The following is a 17,203-nucleotide window of genomic DNA, read 5'->3' as shown; positions in this document are numbered from 1 at the left end:
TGCTAGAACTAAAGCTTCCCGCCAACGCATGGAGGAGCCGTGGTCTATGCGTACCGCAGGCCGACCCTAAAGTGGCTCGGCCGGCGGTACACACAGACCACGACCTTGCGTTTCCATCCCTCCCCAGCAGAGGGCAGCGCGTCGTCCTCTGCTGCGCCCGGCAACAACCTATTCCTCGAGGCGCTGCGCTCCCCGCTGACGGCCGGCAGGGGGCGCAAAGGGCGGTGCGCGTTTCCGCCCGGAGGGCTTTGAGCGCTGCACCCCCGCACGTCACGTCACGTCACGTCAGGCGCGGGCCGGGCAGGCGCCAGGCGGCGGGATTTGGCCGCTGCACCGGGCAGGGAAGATGGCGGATCGGCAGGAGGAGGCGTTGAGGGAGTTCGTGGCCGTCACCGGGGCCGAGGAGGAGCGAGCTCGCTTCTTCCTGGAGTCCGCGGGCTGGGACCTGCAGGTAGCGCCGGGCCGGGCCGAACCGAACCGGGCCGGGGGCGAGCGGGCAGCTGGGGGAGGGGCCGCCGCGGAACCGCACAGTCATCCCGGCAGGGAGGAGATCCGGCCCGGCCCGGCCTGGCCTGGCCTTGTCTCGGCCGCCCCGGGACCTGGCCCGGTCCCCCCGAGGAGCGACCCCCCCCCCGGCCTGGCCCCAGTCAGCCCGGCCCTTCCGCCCCTCCCCCGCGCGGGGCCACTCCCCCCGCCCCTCCCCCCGCGGCCCAGACTCCTCCGTCTGCACCTGCTGGCCCGGCCCAGCCGCCTGCTCCGACCGACCCGGCCCGGCCCCGCTCCGCTCCCCAGGGTTCCTCTCCTGGTTCCGGCCCGGCCCGGCCCGGCCCCCAGCGCCTGCCCCAGGCTCGGGCCGGGCTCCCGCCGGGTTGGGCCGGTGCCCGCGGTGGCGGAGCGGCCTCCAGACCCGGATCTGCACCGAGACCGGGTGTGTTCGCTGCTCCCGGGTGTCAGACCCACCCCTTACCGGAGCGGGTTGCCTTCCTCTCTGGAGACGTTGCTCCGTTTCTTTCCGGATCCCCTGTAAATCCCCACAGGCTTTCCTTGTAGGAGAGGAACCGAGGCCCTGCCTCCCTGCACGTTTCTCTAGCACATCACTTCATCCCCAAACCTCAGCGCTTCTGACTAGCGCTCATGGAGCCGCTGATGTGGCTGTCCTCTAGCGAGGGGACTGTGCGGTGAGGGACAGTGATGAAGAGACTTGTCCGAGTTCACACGGCGATGGAGCCAAAAGTCTCGACTCCCAGCCTTGTGCTGTAATGGCCCCTTCCTTGGTACACCGCCTATACTTCAATGTGAAGTGAAACTCTCCAGAGGCAGATTGAGTCAGGAATGCGGGATAAATCCCTTCCCTTTTGTACCCTTGAAACTTTACAAATATCTGTGTAAACTGGTTGATGCCATCTTCCTTTCAGGTAAATAATATTCATTCACTGAGTTTTGTTACCGTGAGCTGTAAGATTCAGTACAGGTGTGACTAACCCAAACAGGCTGTGTCCTCCCATATTTGTTAAGAGCACTGAAATTTCCTCTGATTATCCTAATTTCAGCAGTCTGAACCTATTCACAATCTATGCAATATGCATAATTGAGATTGTGTATGATACGGACTCCTGCATCTAGCCAGCCAGCTAGAGTGGAAAGATCTGTAAATGGTAGCCACCTGGTCAGAAGTGCTGAAGACCAGTTGTTGCTAGCACAGATTCAACCATGGTGTGAACAGGACTCTAAAATTGTAAGTGATCCCGGTGTAAGTGATCACCAGTTTGACCAATTGCTTTTTCCCCTGCAAGTTTACCTTATGGCCATGTCTGCACTAGCACATTTAATTAAGGGTTTGTGTACACTTGGACATGTACTGAAATAGCTGTTCTGGAATAATTATTTGTGTATAAACCTCCATGAAAATACTCTTATTCTGGAATAAGACTGCCTTTCTCAGATTTAGCTAAATCCATTTTATAAGTAGAATAAACTAAATCAGAAACCAGTACTCTTATTCCAGGCGTTATTCCAGAATAGCTATTTCAGAAAATTTCTGTGTGTAGGCAACCCCTAACATGGCAGTGAAAAACTGGAAGCTGCTAGATGAGCCCTATCTTTGCTAAGGCTCCTGAAGGTGGAAATAGTTTTATTACATTTCTTAGAGTAGATGTGGTTTAAGTGATTGGGTCTGACAAAAGTTCTAAATAAATGCAGTATTTTAATCTTTTTACTATCTATGATTCTGACATCTTTCTGGTTGTAATGTTGTACTTGGTGATTGGTTTTATTCTTAAAAGCTACTGTAATTCTGTCTTTTCAGATTGCTCTAGCTAGTTTCTATGAGGATGGGGGTGATGAAGACATTGTGACACTTCCTCAGCCAACTCCTAGCTCTGTGTCCAGAGGCACTGCCCCGAGGTGAGGAAAAGCTTTCCAAATTATACAGCTCTGTTCATTAAGCAGGATCTATACATGGAAGTGGAAGCCACCTACCAAACCCTATCTGAGAGGATATCCATGAATTCTGTTATGATTTATTTTGTAAGTTTCATTAGCCTTTGTGAAAATCACAGCAATGTTGTATTCCCCTAGCATAGATGTGATTGCACATCTTATCCAAAGAGCTGTATAGAATGATTTTACCTCAGTGCTCAAGAAAAATGGATTATTCTATTTTAGTTTACTTTGGGGCCAGAAGATAATTCAGCAGATTGAGCTAAACGTTTTCTGTAATACAGCTAGAGCTCCACAACACTATAATTCTCTATAATAGTTTGTAGTTCCGTTCACCACCTATCTGAGGATGTCAAGACACTTTACAAGCTTGAATGAATTTGTCTTCATCCTATCCCTGTGAAATAGGAAAATATTATCCCCATTTTACAGATGAGGAATCTGAAGCACAGAGAGTTATCATCTGATTGTTTAGTGGTCTGTATGAAATGAATTTGATGGTCTAAATCCAGATTCTAGTGGGTAAGTGTCCACATCACAAAAAAATCACCATTTCAGTTCGCTCCCTAGTAGGCAACTCAACAGAAAGATGAAGGATCAATATGATGTAGGCTGAATTCCTTTCACCTTTAACAGAGGCTCTCTAGAACAGGGCAGCGTAAGATATCTTGTATTTTGGGGGACTATGCCATAACTGTTCTATGGATAAATAAAGGCTTCTAAAACCAGTACATCTGCAGGGAAATGACTAAAGATTTGTTACTTGTATTGTTTTTGTAACCTCTTTTCAAGCATTATACATACACCCACCTGGTGTATTCAATTTGTAGATGTGATGGGAGAGGCTCAGATATTTAGAGACTGGTTCACCACTCTTACACCAGTGTGACTCAGTGGTCTAGTGGAGTGATGAATCAGGCCCCTTAGGGTTGGAAGAGACCCAGATTATCTCACTGTATAAGTGCATACATTTTTCTACTCCAGCTTTCTTCAATTCAGGTTCCTTTTTTCCCTCTTGTACAGAAACCTTCCAGATCTTTCTTTATATATCATAAAGGCACAAACCCCGTTTTTTTCCAGTGATCTCTTAGATATGTTTAAATAATAAGAGTGTATGTTGGTGATTTTAGTTGAGATTGGGGCGGGAGCTAAGTGTAGACTATTAGGATAGTCTCCTTTATTTTGACAACAGTGACTTCAGGATCAGCAGCTCCCAAGAGGAAAAGAGAAGATGGTCTTTGCTGAATGGTTAATGGTGACAGCAATAGCACCTGTCCCCTCTGAGCTGCCATTTGATCAGTATATAGAGGGTGTTTAATTATTGCAAGAGCTGAAATTCAGTGGAAATAAATGCTGTTTAACCCTGATCCATAGCAGAGGACAGAAGTACAATACAACAGCCACTTTCCTGCTTGTATAGTTTATATTACATGGCTGATATATGTATCTTTGGGGGATTTGTGTGCTCATTTAGTTTTCTTTTTACAGTGACCACCGGGTGACATCATTCAGAGACCTTGTTCATGCTCAAGAAGAAGATGATGAAGACGAAGAGGGACAACGGTGAGTCTCCAGCTAAATATGTAAACCATAGGGGTTTTTGTCTTGTGGGAGAGCCTGGAACTCTCTGCAGAACCTGATTCAAATCTGCATTTTTAACCATTACTGAAGAGTCATGTTTTCATGGTCCATGAATCTTATTCTGAAAGGCTAGTCAATGAAAATGGTTTCTGCAAGGACATGCTTAGCACTGTTTGTAGAAATGCTCTGTGCAAGTTTGTGAGTTGTGCTCTTGAGGGAGATGTTACTCAGTGGGAAACAGTACAGTTCTGAATGCATGCCCTTCTCATGGCTGACAGAAGTTAATTCCAGGGTTTGCACAATGGGTGTTTGCATTTTTGCTAGAGCAGTGAGCCCCAACACTTCCATGTCTTTGTTAGAGACACTGCTGTATGGGAATGCAGTAGACCAAGGAAAGGGATTGCAAGGGATGTTGCAGTTCCCCTTTTCATCTGGGTTTTTCCCTTCTATAGAGCATCATTTAGGAAATGTTGGTGGGAAATTTCCTGCAGTGACAGCTATAATGACAGCTAATGAGGAAAGCCTTAAATTAGGTTCAAAGGGGGCAGGTGATAAAAGCCCACAGGTAGGTGTAAAAAAAGATGACCTTAGTAGAGGGCTAAATGTTATGGGGTGGGGCCTGAATGGAGAATGACAGTAGGGTCATAGGAGCACCAAGAAGGATAACAATGGGGGAAGCTGCTCAACAGCTTAGATGTCTGTATACACAAATGCAAGGAGCATGGGATGTAAACAGTAAGAACAGGAAGTATTAGTCCATAAACTAAATTATTACTAAATTGACATCACAGAGATTTGGTGGTATAGGGGGTTATAACTTGTTCCAGAAGGACAGGCCAAGTAAAGAGGGAGGAGGTTTTCTGTTATATATCAGTATATACTCTTGTTCTGAGGTCCAGAAGGAGGTGAGAATCAGACCAGTTGAAAGACTCTAGATGAAGATAAAAGGGGGAGGGGAAACAGGTGATGTCATGGTAGAGGTCTACTATAGACCAACAAATCAGGAGGAGATGGATGAGACATTTCTAGAACAAATAACAAATATGGAAAACCCAAGTAGTAACGGGGGACTGTAACTATTCAGACATCTATTGGAAAAGTAATACAGCAAAACCCAAAATGTCCAATAAGTTCTTGGAATGTGTTGGGGGACAACTTTTTGTTTCAGAAGATGGAGGAAGTAACTAGGGGACAGCCAGTTTAGATTTGATTTTGACTGGCAGGGAGGAATTGGTTGAAAATCTGAAGATTCAGGCAATTTGGGTGAAAGTGATCATGAGTTTAGGAGAGTTGGCAGTTTCTCAGAGAGGTAATATTAGGTGCTTATACAATTTGAAGATGACACCACTCTGGGAGGGGTTGCTAACACTTTGGAGGACAGGATTAGAATGACTGTGACAAATTGGAGAATTGGTCTGGGATCAACCAGATGAAATTTAAGAAAGACAAGTGCAAAATACTACACTTAGTAAGAGAAAATCAAATGCATAACTACAAAATGGGAGATAAGTGGTTAGGTAGTAGTACTGCTGAAAAGAATCTGGAGTTATAGTGGATCACAGGTTGAATATGAGTCAACAATGTGCAGTTGCTAAAAAGGTTAATATCATTCTAGGGCGTGTTAACAAGAGTGTTAAAAAGACACAGGAGGTCACTGTCCTGCTCTAATCAGCACTGATGAGGCCTCAGCTGGAGTACTGTGTCCAGTTCTGGATGTCACACTTTAGGATGATCTATCAAAGTCCTTTCCAGCCCTACATGTCTATGATTCTATAAGCAGTTTGAGTCACCTGCAAAGCAAATTGAATGAAGCCATACAGTATCCCTTTGAGGTGGCCACATATATGACTCCCTCTTACTGATGGGTAAGCTAAGACACAGAGCAGTTCAGTGACTTGCTTATGATCATACTGTAAGTTAGTAATGTAGCTGGCAATAGAATCCAGGAGTGCAGATAACTAGTCATTAGACTAGGTTTTCTCCTTTCCCTCTCCCCCACCCCAGATTTGTTAAGTTTGAGAGCTTTAAGACTATGAGATTACTTGATTGTCACTAGCTAATATACAGCTTTTCAAACTCCCTTACAGAGGAGGCTGCTGTGTCTGGCAGAGATTTGATTTCACGGTTTTCTGTTCACATCAGCTACAGTGATTGGTCACAGGAAGTGAACACTTCCCAGTAAATTATATGACTGTAGAGGAGAGAGTGAGAATAACCAACTGTGCAAGAGCAAAAAACTGTTTGTTTGGACAGCCACATCCTGAACCTGAAACTGGCTTACCCTGTAACCTCTTGCTGCCTCTCAGATCCATGTCCTGGAAAACCACTTGTCCAAGTAATTAAGCCCAACCCCCCAATGATAAATGTGTTTTCTGTTCAGGTTTTATGCTGGGGGCTCGGAGAGAAGTGGGCAGCAGATTGTTGGCCCTCCAAGGAAGAAAAGCCCCAATGAGCTGGTGGAGGATCTGTTCAAAGGAGCTAAGGAGCATGGAGCGGTGGCTGTTGATCGGCCGGCTAAGAGCCCTGGCGAGAGCAGCAAACCAAAAGTGAGGAGTGATGGGGTCTTCCTTCCTTTCCCTATTTAAATCTGTTTATAATGGAGTTGTTCTCCCTCCACCAGCACAGTGACAGCTGTTCTATATTGGCGAGTGCTGGAATTATCTTGTGAGGACAGCTGTATCCAGATCCCTCCATTAGAGCAGATCTAGCATATGTGCCATAATGTCAAGAAAAGCGGATTCAGGGTGTCAGATAATTAATGGCTAACAAGTTGGCCACTGCAGCTTTGAGATGTGTTACGTAGCTTATAACCGTATCCCTGGTACAGTGAAGCCCATGCTTATTCCTGGGGATGTTCATGAACGGGAAGCAAGCCTTTTCTGAGTGCATATCATTCTGTGATCTCTTCTGCATGCCTGTCTCTCTTGTAGCCATTTGCAGGTGGAGGGTACCGCCTTGGTGCTGCTCCAGAAGAGGAGTCTGCCTATGTGTCAGGATCAAGGAGGCAGCATTCGGGTCAGGATGTGAGTATCTCTCACCCTTCAACTTCGTAAAGATCACGTTAGTAGATCATTTTATTGAGCTATAAAGCTTTTGTTTTCCCTCCTGATGAGCCCAGAGAAGGAAATGGAAGGCTGAAGTGCATACAGCCTAGCTTTTGTGAATTCCTGACTAGAGAGTGGTCTTTGCTCCACGTCTAGTTTTAATGAATTATCAAGTGTTCTGTAGGCAGTGTTCTGCTGAAGTGTTAATTGAAAACCTGGAAGCTCCTTATAAGATCATGGATCTTTTCTTGACATGTCTAGCTGTGAATTTAATGCTCCTGAAAGGTAGTGTATGGAAAGCACTGGAGAATAAAATTCCCGGTATCACCAGAGGAGTCACAGTAGCAGTGCAGGCTTCTCTCCACTGCCTGACCTGTGTGTTCCATTTTGAGCTTGGAGGGCCCACCTCTGGATGGGCATATGGCTCAGTCTCCCTGTCACTCTTTGGCTTTTTAACCGGACCTGCCAAACGGGGGTGACCTGTGGTGGGGGCTTTGAGTTGTGGAATGAGACCATCAAACAGCCAGCAGATGGTTTTTCTTGTGACTAGAGGAGTCCTCAATGGACACAATCCTCCATTTGAAATTACTGCATGTTCAGGCATCTCACTTCCAGTTGTTGCTGTATTTTGTTAAGACACTGCAGAGGAGCTAATTTTTCTGCTTGGGTGGTTGCAGGTACATATTGTACTGAAGCTATGGAAGACTGGATTCAGCCTGGATGGCGGGGAGCTGAGGAGCTACCAAGACCCATCCAATGCCCAGTTTCTGGAGTCGATCCGCAGAGGGTATGCAGCATGCGGGTTGGGGGTATGCCTGAGAAAGAAGAGCCAGTACGCTAAAGTATAGGAATGTAGGAAATCCAGCATGTTGGGAAACAGAGCTTGATATGAATCGCTCATTTCATCTGAAGCATTCTCATTAGTTTCTTAATGTGGTAGTGGTGGGGTGGGTAAAATACATTGTTTGCCTTTATATAAGGTATTTAGATGTGGAAGCAGCCCCATATCATTAGTAGATTGCTGAGGCATGATTTCCCTTTGCAAAAACCATGTTGACTCTTCTCCCAACAAATCTATATGCCTGTGTCCAATAATTCTGTTTACTATAGTTTCAGCCAATTTGCCTGGTACTGAAGTTAGGCTTACTGGCCTGTAATTGCCGGGATCGCCTCCAGAGCCTTTTTAAAAAATTGGCGTCACATTAGCTATCCTCCAGTCATCTGGTACAGAAGCTGATTTAAATGATAGGTTACAAACCACAGTGGTAGTTCTGCAATTTCACTTTTGAGTTCCTTCTGAACTCTTAGGTGGATAGCATCTGGTCCTGGTGACTTATTACTGTTTAATTTATCAGTTTGTTCCAAAATCTTCTCTAATGACACCTCAATCTGGGACAGTTCCTCAGCTTTGTTACCTAAAAAGAAGGCACAGGTTTGGTAATCTCCCTCACATCCTCAGCTGTGAAGACCGATGCACAGAATTGATTTAGTTTCTCCGCAATAGCCTTATCTTCCTTGGGGACCATTGTGCTAAAGAAGCATTCAAACTTTTTTGGTCCACATCCCCTGCCTTATTTGGTCTGCATCCCCCCAAGAGCTGGGGGCTTGAGCTGTGGCCCAGGAGTGGACTGGGCTGGGAGTACAACAGGGGCTGTGACTGGGGGCCCTGGACCACAGTGGGGCTGGGTGATGTTCCCTTCTCTCCTCACATAGGAGCTGGCCTGGGCCGGGCACTGTCCTGTCACACATCCCCCCCCCCCCCCCAAACATTCTTCTGCACCCCTCTACAGTTTGGGGACCACTGCTTGAGCATCTCGCTCGTCCTGTGGGCCCATTGGTTGTTTAGCAGACTTCCTGCTTCTGATGCACTTAAAATTTTTTTTGCTGTTACTTTTTGAGTCTTTGGCTAGCTGTTCTTCAAATTATTTTTTGGCCTTCCTAATTATAATTTTACACTTTACCTGCTAGAGTTTAAACTCCTTTCTGTTTTCCTCAATAAGATTTAACTTCCGTTTTTTAAAGGATGCCTTTCTGCCTCTAACTGCTTTTTTTTACTTTGTTTAGCCACAGTCCTCTTTTGGTCTTCTTACTATGTTTTTTAATTTGGGGTATATGTTTAAATTGAGCTTCTCTTATGGTGTCTTTAAAAGATTTCCAAGCAGCTTACAGGGATTTCACTTTTGGCACTGTAGCTTTTAATTTCTGTTTAACTAATTTCCTCATTTTTTGCATAGTTCTTCTTTCTGAAATTAAATGTTACCATGGTGGGCTGCTTTGGTGTTTTTCTCCCCACAGGGATGTTAAATTTGATTATGTTATGGTCACTATTACCAAGTGGTTGAGCTATATTCACCTCTTGGACCAGATCCAGTGCTCCACTTAGACTCATAGATGCTAAGGTCAGAAGGGACCAGTATGATCATCTAGTCTGACCTCCTGCACAACGCAGGCCACAGAACCTCACCCACCCATTCCTGTAATAGACCCTTGACCTAGGACTGAGTTATTAAAATCCTCAAATCATGATTTAAAGACTTTAAGGTACAGAGAGTCCACCAGCAAGTGAGCCGTGCTCCATGCTACAGAGGAAGGTGAAAAACCCCCAGAGCCTTTGCCAATCTGCCCTTGGGGAAAAGTCTTTCCTAACCCCAAATATGGCGATCAGTTAAACCCTGAGCATGTGGGCAAGACTCACCAGGCAGACACCCAAGAAAGAATTATCTGTAATAACTCAGAATCCACCCATCTAACATCCCTTCACAGGCCATTGGCATATCTACCACCAGTAGTCAAAGATCAGTCAATTGTCAAACTAGGCTGTCCCATCAGACCATCTCCTCTATAAATTTATCAAGCTCAGTTCTGAAGCCAGCTAGGTTTTTTGTCCCCACTGCTCCCCTTGAAAGGCTATTCCAGAACTTCACTTCTCTGATGGTTAGAAACCTGCGTCTTATTTCAAGTCTAAACTTCCTGATGGCGAGTTTATATCCATTAGTTCTTGTGTCCACATTGGCGCTGAACTTAAATAATTTGTCTCCCTCCCTGGTATTTATCCCTATATGTATTTATAGAGAGCAATCATATCTCCCCTCAGCCTTCTTTTGATCAGGCTAAACAAGCCAAGCTCTGAGTCTCCTCTCTTAAGGGAGGTTTTCCATTCTGCGGATCATCCTAATAGCCCTTCTCTGCACCTGTTCCACTTTGACTTCATCTTTCTTAAACATGGGGGACCAGAACTGCACACAGTATTCCAGATGAGGTCTCACCAGTGCCTTGTGTAATGGTACTAACACCTCCCTATCTCTACTGGAAATACCTCGTCTGGTGCATCCAAGGACTGGATTAGCTCTTTTCACAGCCACATCACATTGGTGGCTCATAGTCATCCTGTGATCAACCAGGACATCCGGTCCTTCTCTGCCTCTGTCACTTCCAACTGATGCATCCCCAGCGTTTAGCAGAAATTCTTGTTATTAGTCCCTAAATGCATGACCTTGCACTTTCCACTATTAAATTTCATCCTATTTCTATTACTCCAGTTTCCAATGTTATCCAGATCTTCCTGTATGATATCCCGATCCTTCTCTGTACTGGCAATACCTCCCAACTTTGTGTCATCCACAAACTTTATTAGCACATTCCCACTTTTTGTGCCAAGGTCAGTAATAAAGAGGTTATATAATATTGGTCCCAAGACCGATCCCTGAGGAGCTCCACTAGTAACCTCCCTCCAGCCTGACAGTTCATCTTTCAGTATGACCCATTGCAGTCTCCCTTTTAACCAGTTCCGTATCCACCTTTCAATTTTCATATTAATCCCCATCTTTTCCAATTTAACTAATAATTCCCCGTGTGAAACTGTATCAAATGCCTGACTGAAATCTAGGTAAATTAGATCCACTGCATTCCCTTTGTCTAAAAAATCTGTTATCTTCTCAAAAAAGGAGATCAGGTTGGTCTGGCACGAGCTACCTTTTGTAAAGCCATGTTGTATTTTATCCCAATTACTGTTAACCTCAAGGTCCTTAACTATTTTCTCTTTCAAAATTTTTTCCAAGACCTTGCATGCTATTGAGAGCAAACTAACAGGCCTGTAGTTACCCGCATCACCTTTAGTTGGCTGCCATTATATGATGTAATTAAATGGGACTCTTTCATTTGAATGTTTCTCATCGGATCCTCCCCATATTTTATCCTCTTCCATCCTCTCCTCCTTACTAGGATATAAAGAATCTCCATTAATAGGTCTCTGTCCGAACCATGTGCTCCAATGCACCTGTCGGCTTTCCCCCAGCCCTTAGTTTAAAAAGGGATGTGAGACTTTGAGGATTAGAAGTGAGGGAACAGTCTCTTCCATGTGTGGGATGCGGACTCCTGAGGATTACAAAAAGCACGTTACCCAAAATGCAGGCTAGTGAGAGAAACCTTTTAATGTGTGTGGTCCTCACATCTTGCTTACCTGATGCTCTAATTTCTGGGGAGAGGGGGCAAGGTTTCTAGTACCCTACAATGGGACTGGCATTTGTGGTGACAGTTCGCTGGGCAGCATAAATAGGAAGCAATCATGTTCTGGGTGCATACCCTTCTGTGATCTCTTCTGCGTCCTGTTTCTCTTGTAGCCATTTCTGGGGGAGGGCACATCTTGGAGCTGCTCTGGAAGAGGAGCCTGCCTGTGTGTCAGGAGACAGCAGGAAGTAGTCTCCAACGCTTTTACGTGTGGTTTTCTTACAAAGCACATTCCTTTTGCTTGCAGGGAAGTCCCGGCAGAGCTCCGCAGGTTAGCACGTGGCGGACAAGTGAACTTGGATATGGAGGACCACCGTGACGAGGATTTTGTGAAATCCAAAGGTGCCTTCAGGGCTTTCACTGGAGAGGGGCAGAAACTGGGCAGGTGAGAAGACAGCAATACTGATTTGGTATCTGCTGCCACAGCCCATCTGAGCTTACAGGGCTTCTTTCTTTAACAAAATATCAGTTGATTTGGCAGTTAGTTAGGATGGAGGAATAGGGGGCATTTTATAAGCAAGATTTAACAGCATTTAGTGTTGTAGGTGTTTTTAATAAATATGAAGGGCTGGCTTTAACTCCTTGCTGTTAGTTCCATATTGCAAACTGCTGTGACTCAGTTGCAAAATGGCATTGATGGCAGATATAAAGTGTGATGCAGAAGTCAGAGCACAGGACTCTGAGCCAGGAACATGAATTTGATTCCTGGCTCTGACACCAACTCTGTGGCCTAGGTCAAATCACTTAATCTTTGTTTCCTCATGTGTAAAAAGATAACTTTTGCCCCGCAGAGCAACGGTACTGTGATGATTGATCATTTAATGTTTGTAAATGCTATGTTAGTGCTAAATATTGTATGTGAAATGCATCCTCGTTAGGAGTTACAGTGGAGATCACCTTGAACTGAAGAGATGGAGGTAGCAGAGATGGTGATTAGGTGCCTGGGAGATGGGAATGTCTAGTTGGGATGGGTGACGGTTGGATTAGAAGACATTGGATAATGTATAATCTGTGGCGCTGAGAACTTGGTTTGGAGATTAGATAAGTGTAGGAGGACCCCAGTGTGTCACCAGCTGGTTCCTGAGTTCCTGTTCTCAGTGCTAATACATTTGCGCCTCTTGTGTGGGAATCCTGATTCCTGGGCCCAGAATGATGTGGTTTATCAAAGCTGTCCTCCATGTTTTCCTCTTTTCAGCACTGCCCCCCAGGTGACGGGCACCAGCTCTCCAACACAGCAGGCAGAAAACGAAGCCAAAGCTAGTTCTGCTATCACCATTGATGAGTCAGAGCCCATCACCAACATCCAAATCCGGCTTGCTGATGGTGGGCGATTGGTCCAGAAATTTAACCACAGCCACAGGTACAAGAGCAACTGGAAACACAGGTTACTAACTGGGAAGGCCTGAATGACACTGCGAACTGTACACAGCTGGAGCAGATGTTAAAAATCCTGGCTAGCCCACTAAAGGGAGCTCTGGGGATCCTTCTGTATAGGTGAATAGAGCAGAATTACTGTGGGGTTTTAAGGTAGTTGTTAAATATTAGTAGGATAGGATTTGTTTTCCTAACAATGACAGCTGTTGAACTGGTGATCTCTCATCTAAACACTTCAGTATTATCAGTGTAACTGTCTGTAGTGCCAACTACATTATCTCAGGTCTTTGGACATCTTTAGATAATTAAGGAACTTGGCTCAGTAGGCTTCTTCTGACCCTGACTACAAACTTGTTTGCTTCGTCACTTTCTTCACTGCAGATAGTTTGGGAGGAGATTGTCCTTTAAAACAGGCTCAGCTCCTCTGTAAGAGCAGGAGGAGCAAAATCAATTCCATACAGTCCATTGGTCCGTAGGACTTAAGGACATAACTTCTGGGCTGAAGTCCTGCTCAGCCAGCCAGTCTTGGAGAGCACAGCTGGTCACTCATGCTTTCCTGCAGTTCTTATAGGAGAATTGAACCTCTTCTCTGCTCAAGCAGGGGAGACTGGAAGAAAAATCTCTTTTCCAAGCCCCATTGTTATCCACAATGGTGTCATGTCCCCATAGGGTTCAAATAATCAAGGATGTACTGCACTGTGTGCTGCACTTACGCAGAACGCTGCTCTCCTGCCCATCAAGCATGTTTATAAATTATATCGCATCTTTTGTCCTGAAGGATACCAAAGCATTTTACAAACTATACATAGAGGAATCTCTTGATCCACCAAGGTGCCCAGACAACATGGTGATTTGCAGGGATTCAAAATTTATTAACACCTCCACCAGACATTGCATGTGTTTCAGGCAGGGAGTTACAAGAATAACCAGTTGAAACCACATCTTACGCTCAAAGGCTTTAGCCTCACTTATTATAGGTGTAAAACAGTCTCGTTTGTTTCAGGGGATGTGTGTGTCTATATAGGTGTGCAAAAAAAGTCATCTTTAAAAGTAACTTGAATGTGAAATTTGCTTAACGTGGCCTCTGCCATTTGCTAGCAGTTTTGATGCAGTGACAGTGCAGGGGTGTACGTCTTTGGGAAGAGGGGTAAGGTTAGTCTGGTTTTCCACACATTTGTGCAGTAAATGAAATAACAGGGTCATCTTTCTGTGTTTGATCCCTTGGGACAGCATCCGTGACATCCGGCTCTTCATAGTAGATGCCAGGCCAGCGATGGCTGCTACCAGCTTTGTCCTCATGACCACCTTCCCGAATAAAGAGCTGTCTGACGAGGACCAAACCCTGAAGGAAGCCAACCTGCTCAATGCTGTCATTGTCCAGCGGTTAATATAATGGAACCTACCTTTCTTCACATGTCTACCTGCTGTGCGCATGTGTCGTTTCGTTCTGTGCGCGCACCTGCGCCATGCAGCACGGTGTCACCACCACCCGTAGCTCTGGGTTCTTAGGTCTTGGTTGGACTTTTTTCTCTTTAGTTGCATTTCCCATGTTTTTGTGATGATCAGTGGACTTTAAAATAAACAAAACAAACCAGTTTTGAAAGGGGCTTTAGCCTATTGTGCCAGAAATTCTCCCAGTCTGGAGTTGTCACGGTTGCTTTATGGATCACGTTACTGTCTCTAAAGGTGGAGGGAGGTAAGGTGAAAGGGAGCTCAAAGGAAGTAGTTTTCGTCCATGCTGGGGAAGAACAGCTTTTATTTTAACCCGTTACTCTTCCCTCCCCCAAGGACTGCTGCAAAACTCTTCTTTTGTTTCAGTGTACTAAACAAAAACCATCCCAGAACTGTGTGACCTGATTGCTGGGATGACCATTACATTACTGTAACACCAGCACTAGCAGATAGAGCTGTGGGAGGCCACAATTCTCTTGTACTGTATGTCGGTAAGGCATGGATTTGCATGCAGAGGTATAAAGTTAACACTTTTCTCATCCTTTTTCAGAAGTAAGTTCTGATTTCCCTCTGCCCCCACCACAAAAGCTCTGACATTCCTCGCAGCATCCAGCTTGGCGTCTTTTTATTTCTCTCCCCCATTAAGTGAGGCTGTCTGTCTGCAGTTTTGATGCAGTTTGCTGTATGTTGGGCTGCTTCATTCCTTTGAAGTACAACCTGCTCCTCGGTTTTCTCCCCCACAGGGCAGGGTGCTGGATCTGCTGTTGAAATGAAAGAAGGTAAAAACCTATAAAGACAGATATAAAAAAATCTCCCCTTTCCATTAAGATAAAGTGTAGGGAATGGCTGGGGTGTAAATCTCAAGATTGGGGGGAAGAAATTAACCCTTCAATTTATTTTCTCACCTTTGTTGAGGACCAATATAGCTGCATACTTGGAACCCTCTAACCTTTGTCTGTTTCACTGTTTGCGTTTTGCCTCAGGTCTCTTACTTTATGCAGAATCCTGTGGGTGAATTCAGTGTTCCTAGAAATGTAGGATTAGCTTGAGTCAGGCATAGTGCATGCAGTTTGCTATCTAGCGCTATGCCTTTGCATCTCATGTCTGACTCTCCGTGTTCTGGACTTACCCTGAGCAGAACCTGCCAGCTGTGCTGACCCAGAGGCTTTGTGACACCAGCTAATTAAATGGTACACTGAGACCAGTAGTATCGCTTGGAATGAAAGTGTCTGAATTACGACCACAAAAATTGTTAGAGCATGCACCCCATTTTCCAGTCTGGGAGCTCGAGCACTGTAATTCTACCTCCTCTGATTCTTTACAGTTTTCTGTTCCTCAACTTGACACTTGAAATGAGCAGAGAACAAACACTAGGCATGCCTACGCGGGGGTGGGTCTGCAGGTTCTACAAGCTCAGCATGAGAAACTTGCTTGGCTAGGAGCATCAAGCACAAAATAGGCAGAGGAGGGGATACCAGACCTTAGCAAGGGCATTTTTATAGCAGTTACTCTACTGAGGGTTGAATTAATTAGCATATTTCATGATAAAATGGATACACGGTGTGCGGAACGGGGCAAACATTGTAAATTATTGTGAAAGTGACCATTAAAAAAAATAGGAAACTGACTTTTGACTCTTTCTAATGTGACACGTGAAATTGTCCACACTTGGTGAGTAACTGCTGGCCTCTGCTCTTGCGCTTTGGGTGTGCATTGCCAGCAGGTTTGCTCTGTACACAACAATCTTCAGCTAATTTGAGCATTAATATTTTGGCAGCGTTTGCTGGTCTACTGACGGCGACCCACTCTGACTTGTCGAGTTAGGGTTTTGCACAGATCGTTTAGTGCCGTAAGTTGTGGTGTTCCTTATTTCAGGAGAAGGCATCTGTGCGATCCAGCACTAAAAAGAGCTTGAAAGTGGATTATTCCCCCCATAGCCTGAATATGTCCTACCATGAGGCAGCTATGGCTATTTGTTTCAAAGCGATTTGTCAGAGGAGAACTTGGCTCTCTCAATTGTCTGTCCCAAAGGCACCTGGCTTCTTGGGATGTAATGGCACCAAATGGCAGTGTTGCCTCCTCTTGCACTTTGGGAAGAGTGCATGTCATTAGCCATGTGCAGTTCTCCCAACGTGCAGCAGAGGGTGCATCTGCTGGTGCAGCTAGAGGAATTTAGTAAGGAAAGAGGCCCGGAAGACAAATGACCCATTGCCCCTCTGCTAACCGGTGCTGGTTTTACAAGAAAACGGACGCAGGAGGCAAGCTTTCATTTTTGGTCTCTGGCTGGGTGAGCCACATCAGCTAATGCACCCAGGAGTATTACATGCATGTCAGCAGCTTCTCTGGCAGCAAGTCAGTGTGATTCAGATTGTTGTTTCAGACTGGGGTTTTGGTTGGTCTGGTTCTGCTGGACAACTGAAATAGTTTCGTAGCCTGGTTTCTATTAGACCCCTTGAAATCCTGTGTGCAGGATGGTTCTGTTATTTGGGGCAGAAGGGTCGGGGGAAGAGGGAGGTTTGATTTCAGATCTCTTCTTAGGGCTGGCCTACACTACACAGTTAGGTCAACATAAGGCCGTTTGCCAACCTAATTATGTCAGTGTCTACACTACAGCCTTCCTCCCATCAGTGTAAATGCGCTACTACACCAACATCGTAACTCCACCTCCACGAGAGGTGTAAGGCTTATGTCCATCTAGTTAGGACAACACAATGTCTGTGCAGACGCTGCATCCCTTGCATCCCTTGGTGGTTGGCTGTCCTGTCAGTTTCACAGCAGGAGCTATGAAATTGATGAGAAAACCAGGC

At 45.5% G+C, this 17,203-nt stretch overlaps 1 protein-coding gene across 1 annotated transcript; it reads left to right on the top strand.

Annotated features, from left to right (window-relative positions):
* The first annotated feature begins 298 nt into the window (after positions 1–298).
* Positions 299–14,540, top strand: NSFL1C (NSFL1 cofactor). The gene is made up of 9 exons (XM_067554014.1): positions 299–451; positions 2,306–2,403; positions 3,928–4,002; positions 6,401–6,566; positions 6,951–7,043; positions 7,742–7,851; positions 11,818–11,955; positions 12,766–12,930; positions 14,175–14,540. Exons 1-9 carry the CDS (start codon positions 347–349, stop codon positions 14,335–14,337), a joined length of 1,113 nt encoding a protein of 370 aa, XP_067410115.1. The 5' UTR covers positions 299–346; the 3' UTR covers positions 14,338–14,540.
* The last annotated feature ends 2,663 nt before the right edge of the window (positions 14,541–17,203 follow it).

This window comes from Emydura macquarii, unplaced genomic scaffold, assembly GCF_026122565.2.
Source record: "Emydura macquarii macquarii isolate MOO-44397 ecotype Brisbane River unplaced genomic scaffold, CSIRO-AGI_Emac_v2 contig_1483, whole genome shotgun sequence".
Classification (NCBI taxonomy): Eukaryota; Metazoa; Chordata; order Testudines; family Chelidae; genus Emydura; species Emydura macquarii.
This window is presented reverse-complemented; position numbering and strand designations above follow the sequence as displayed.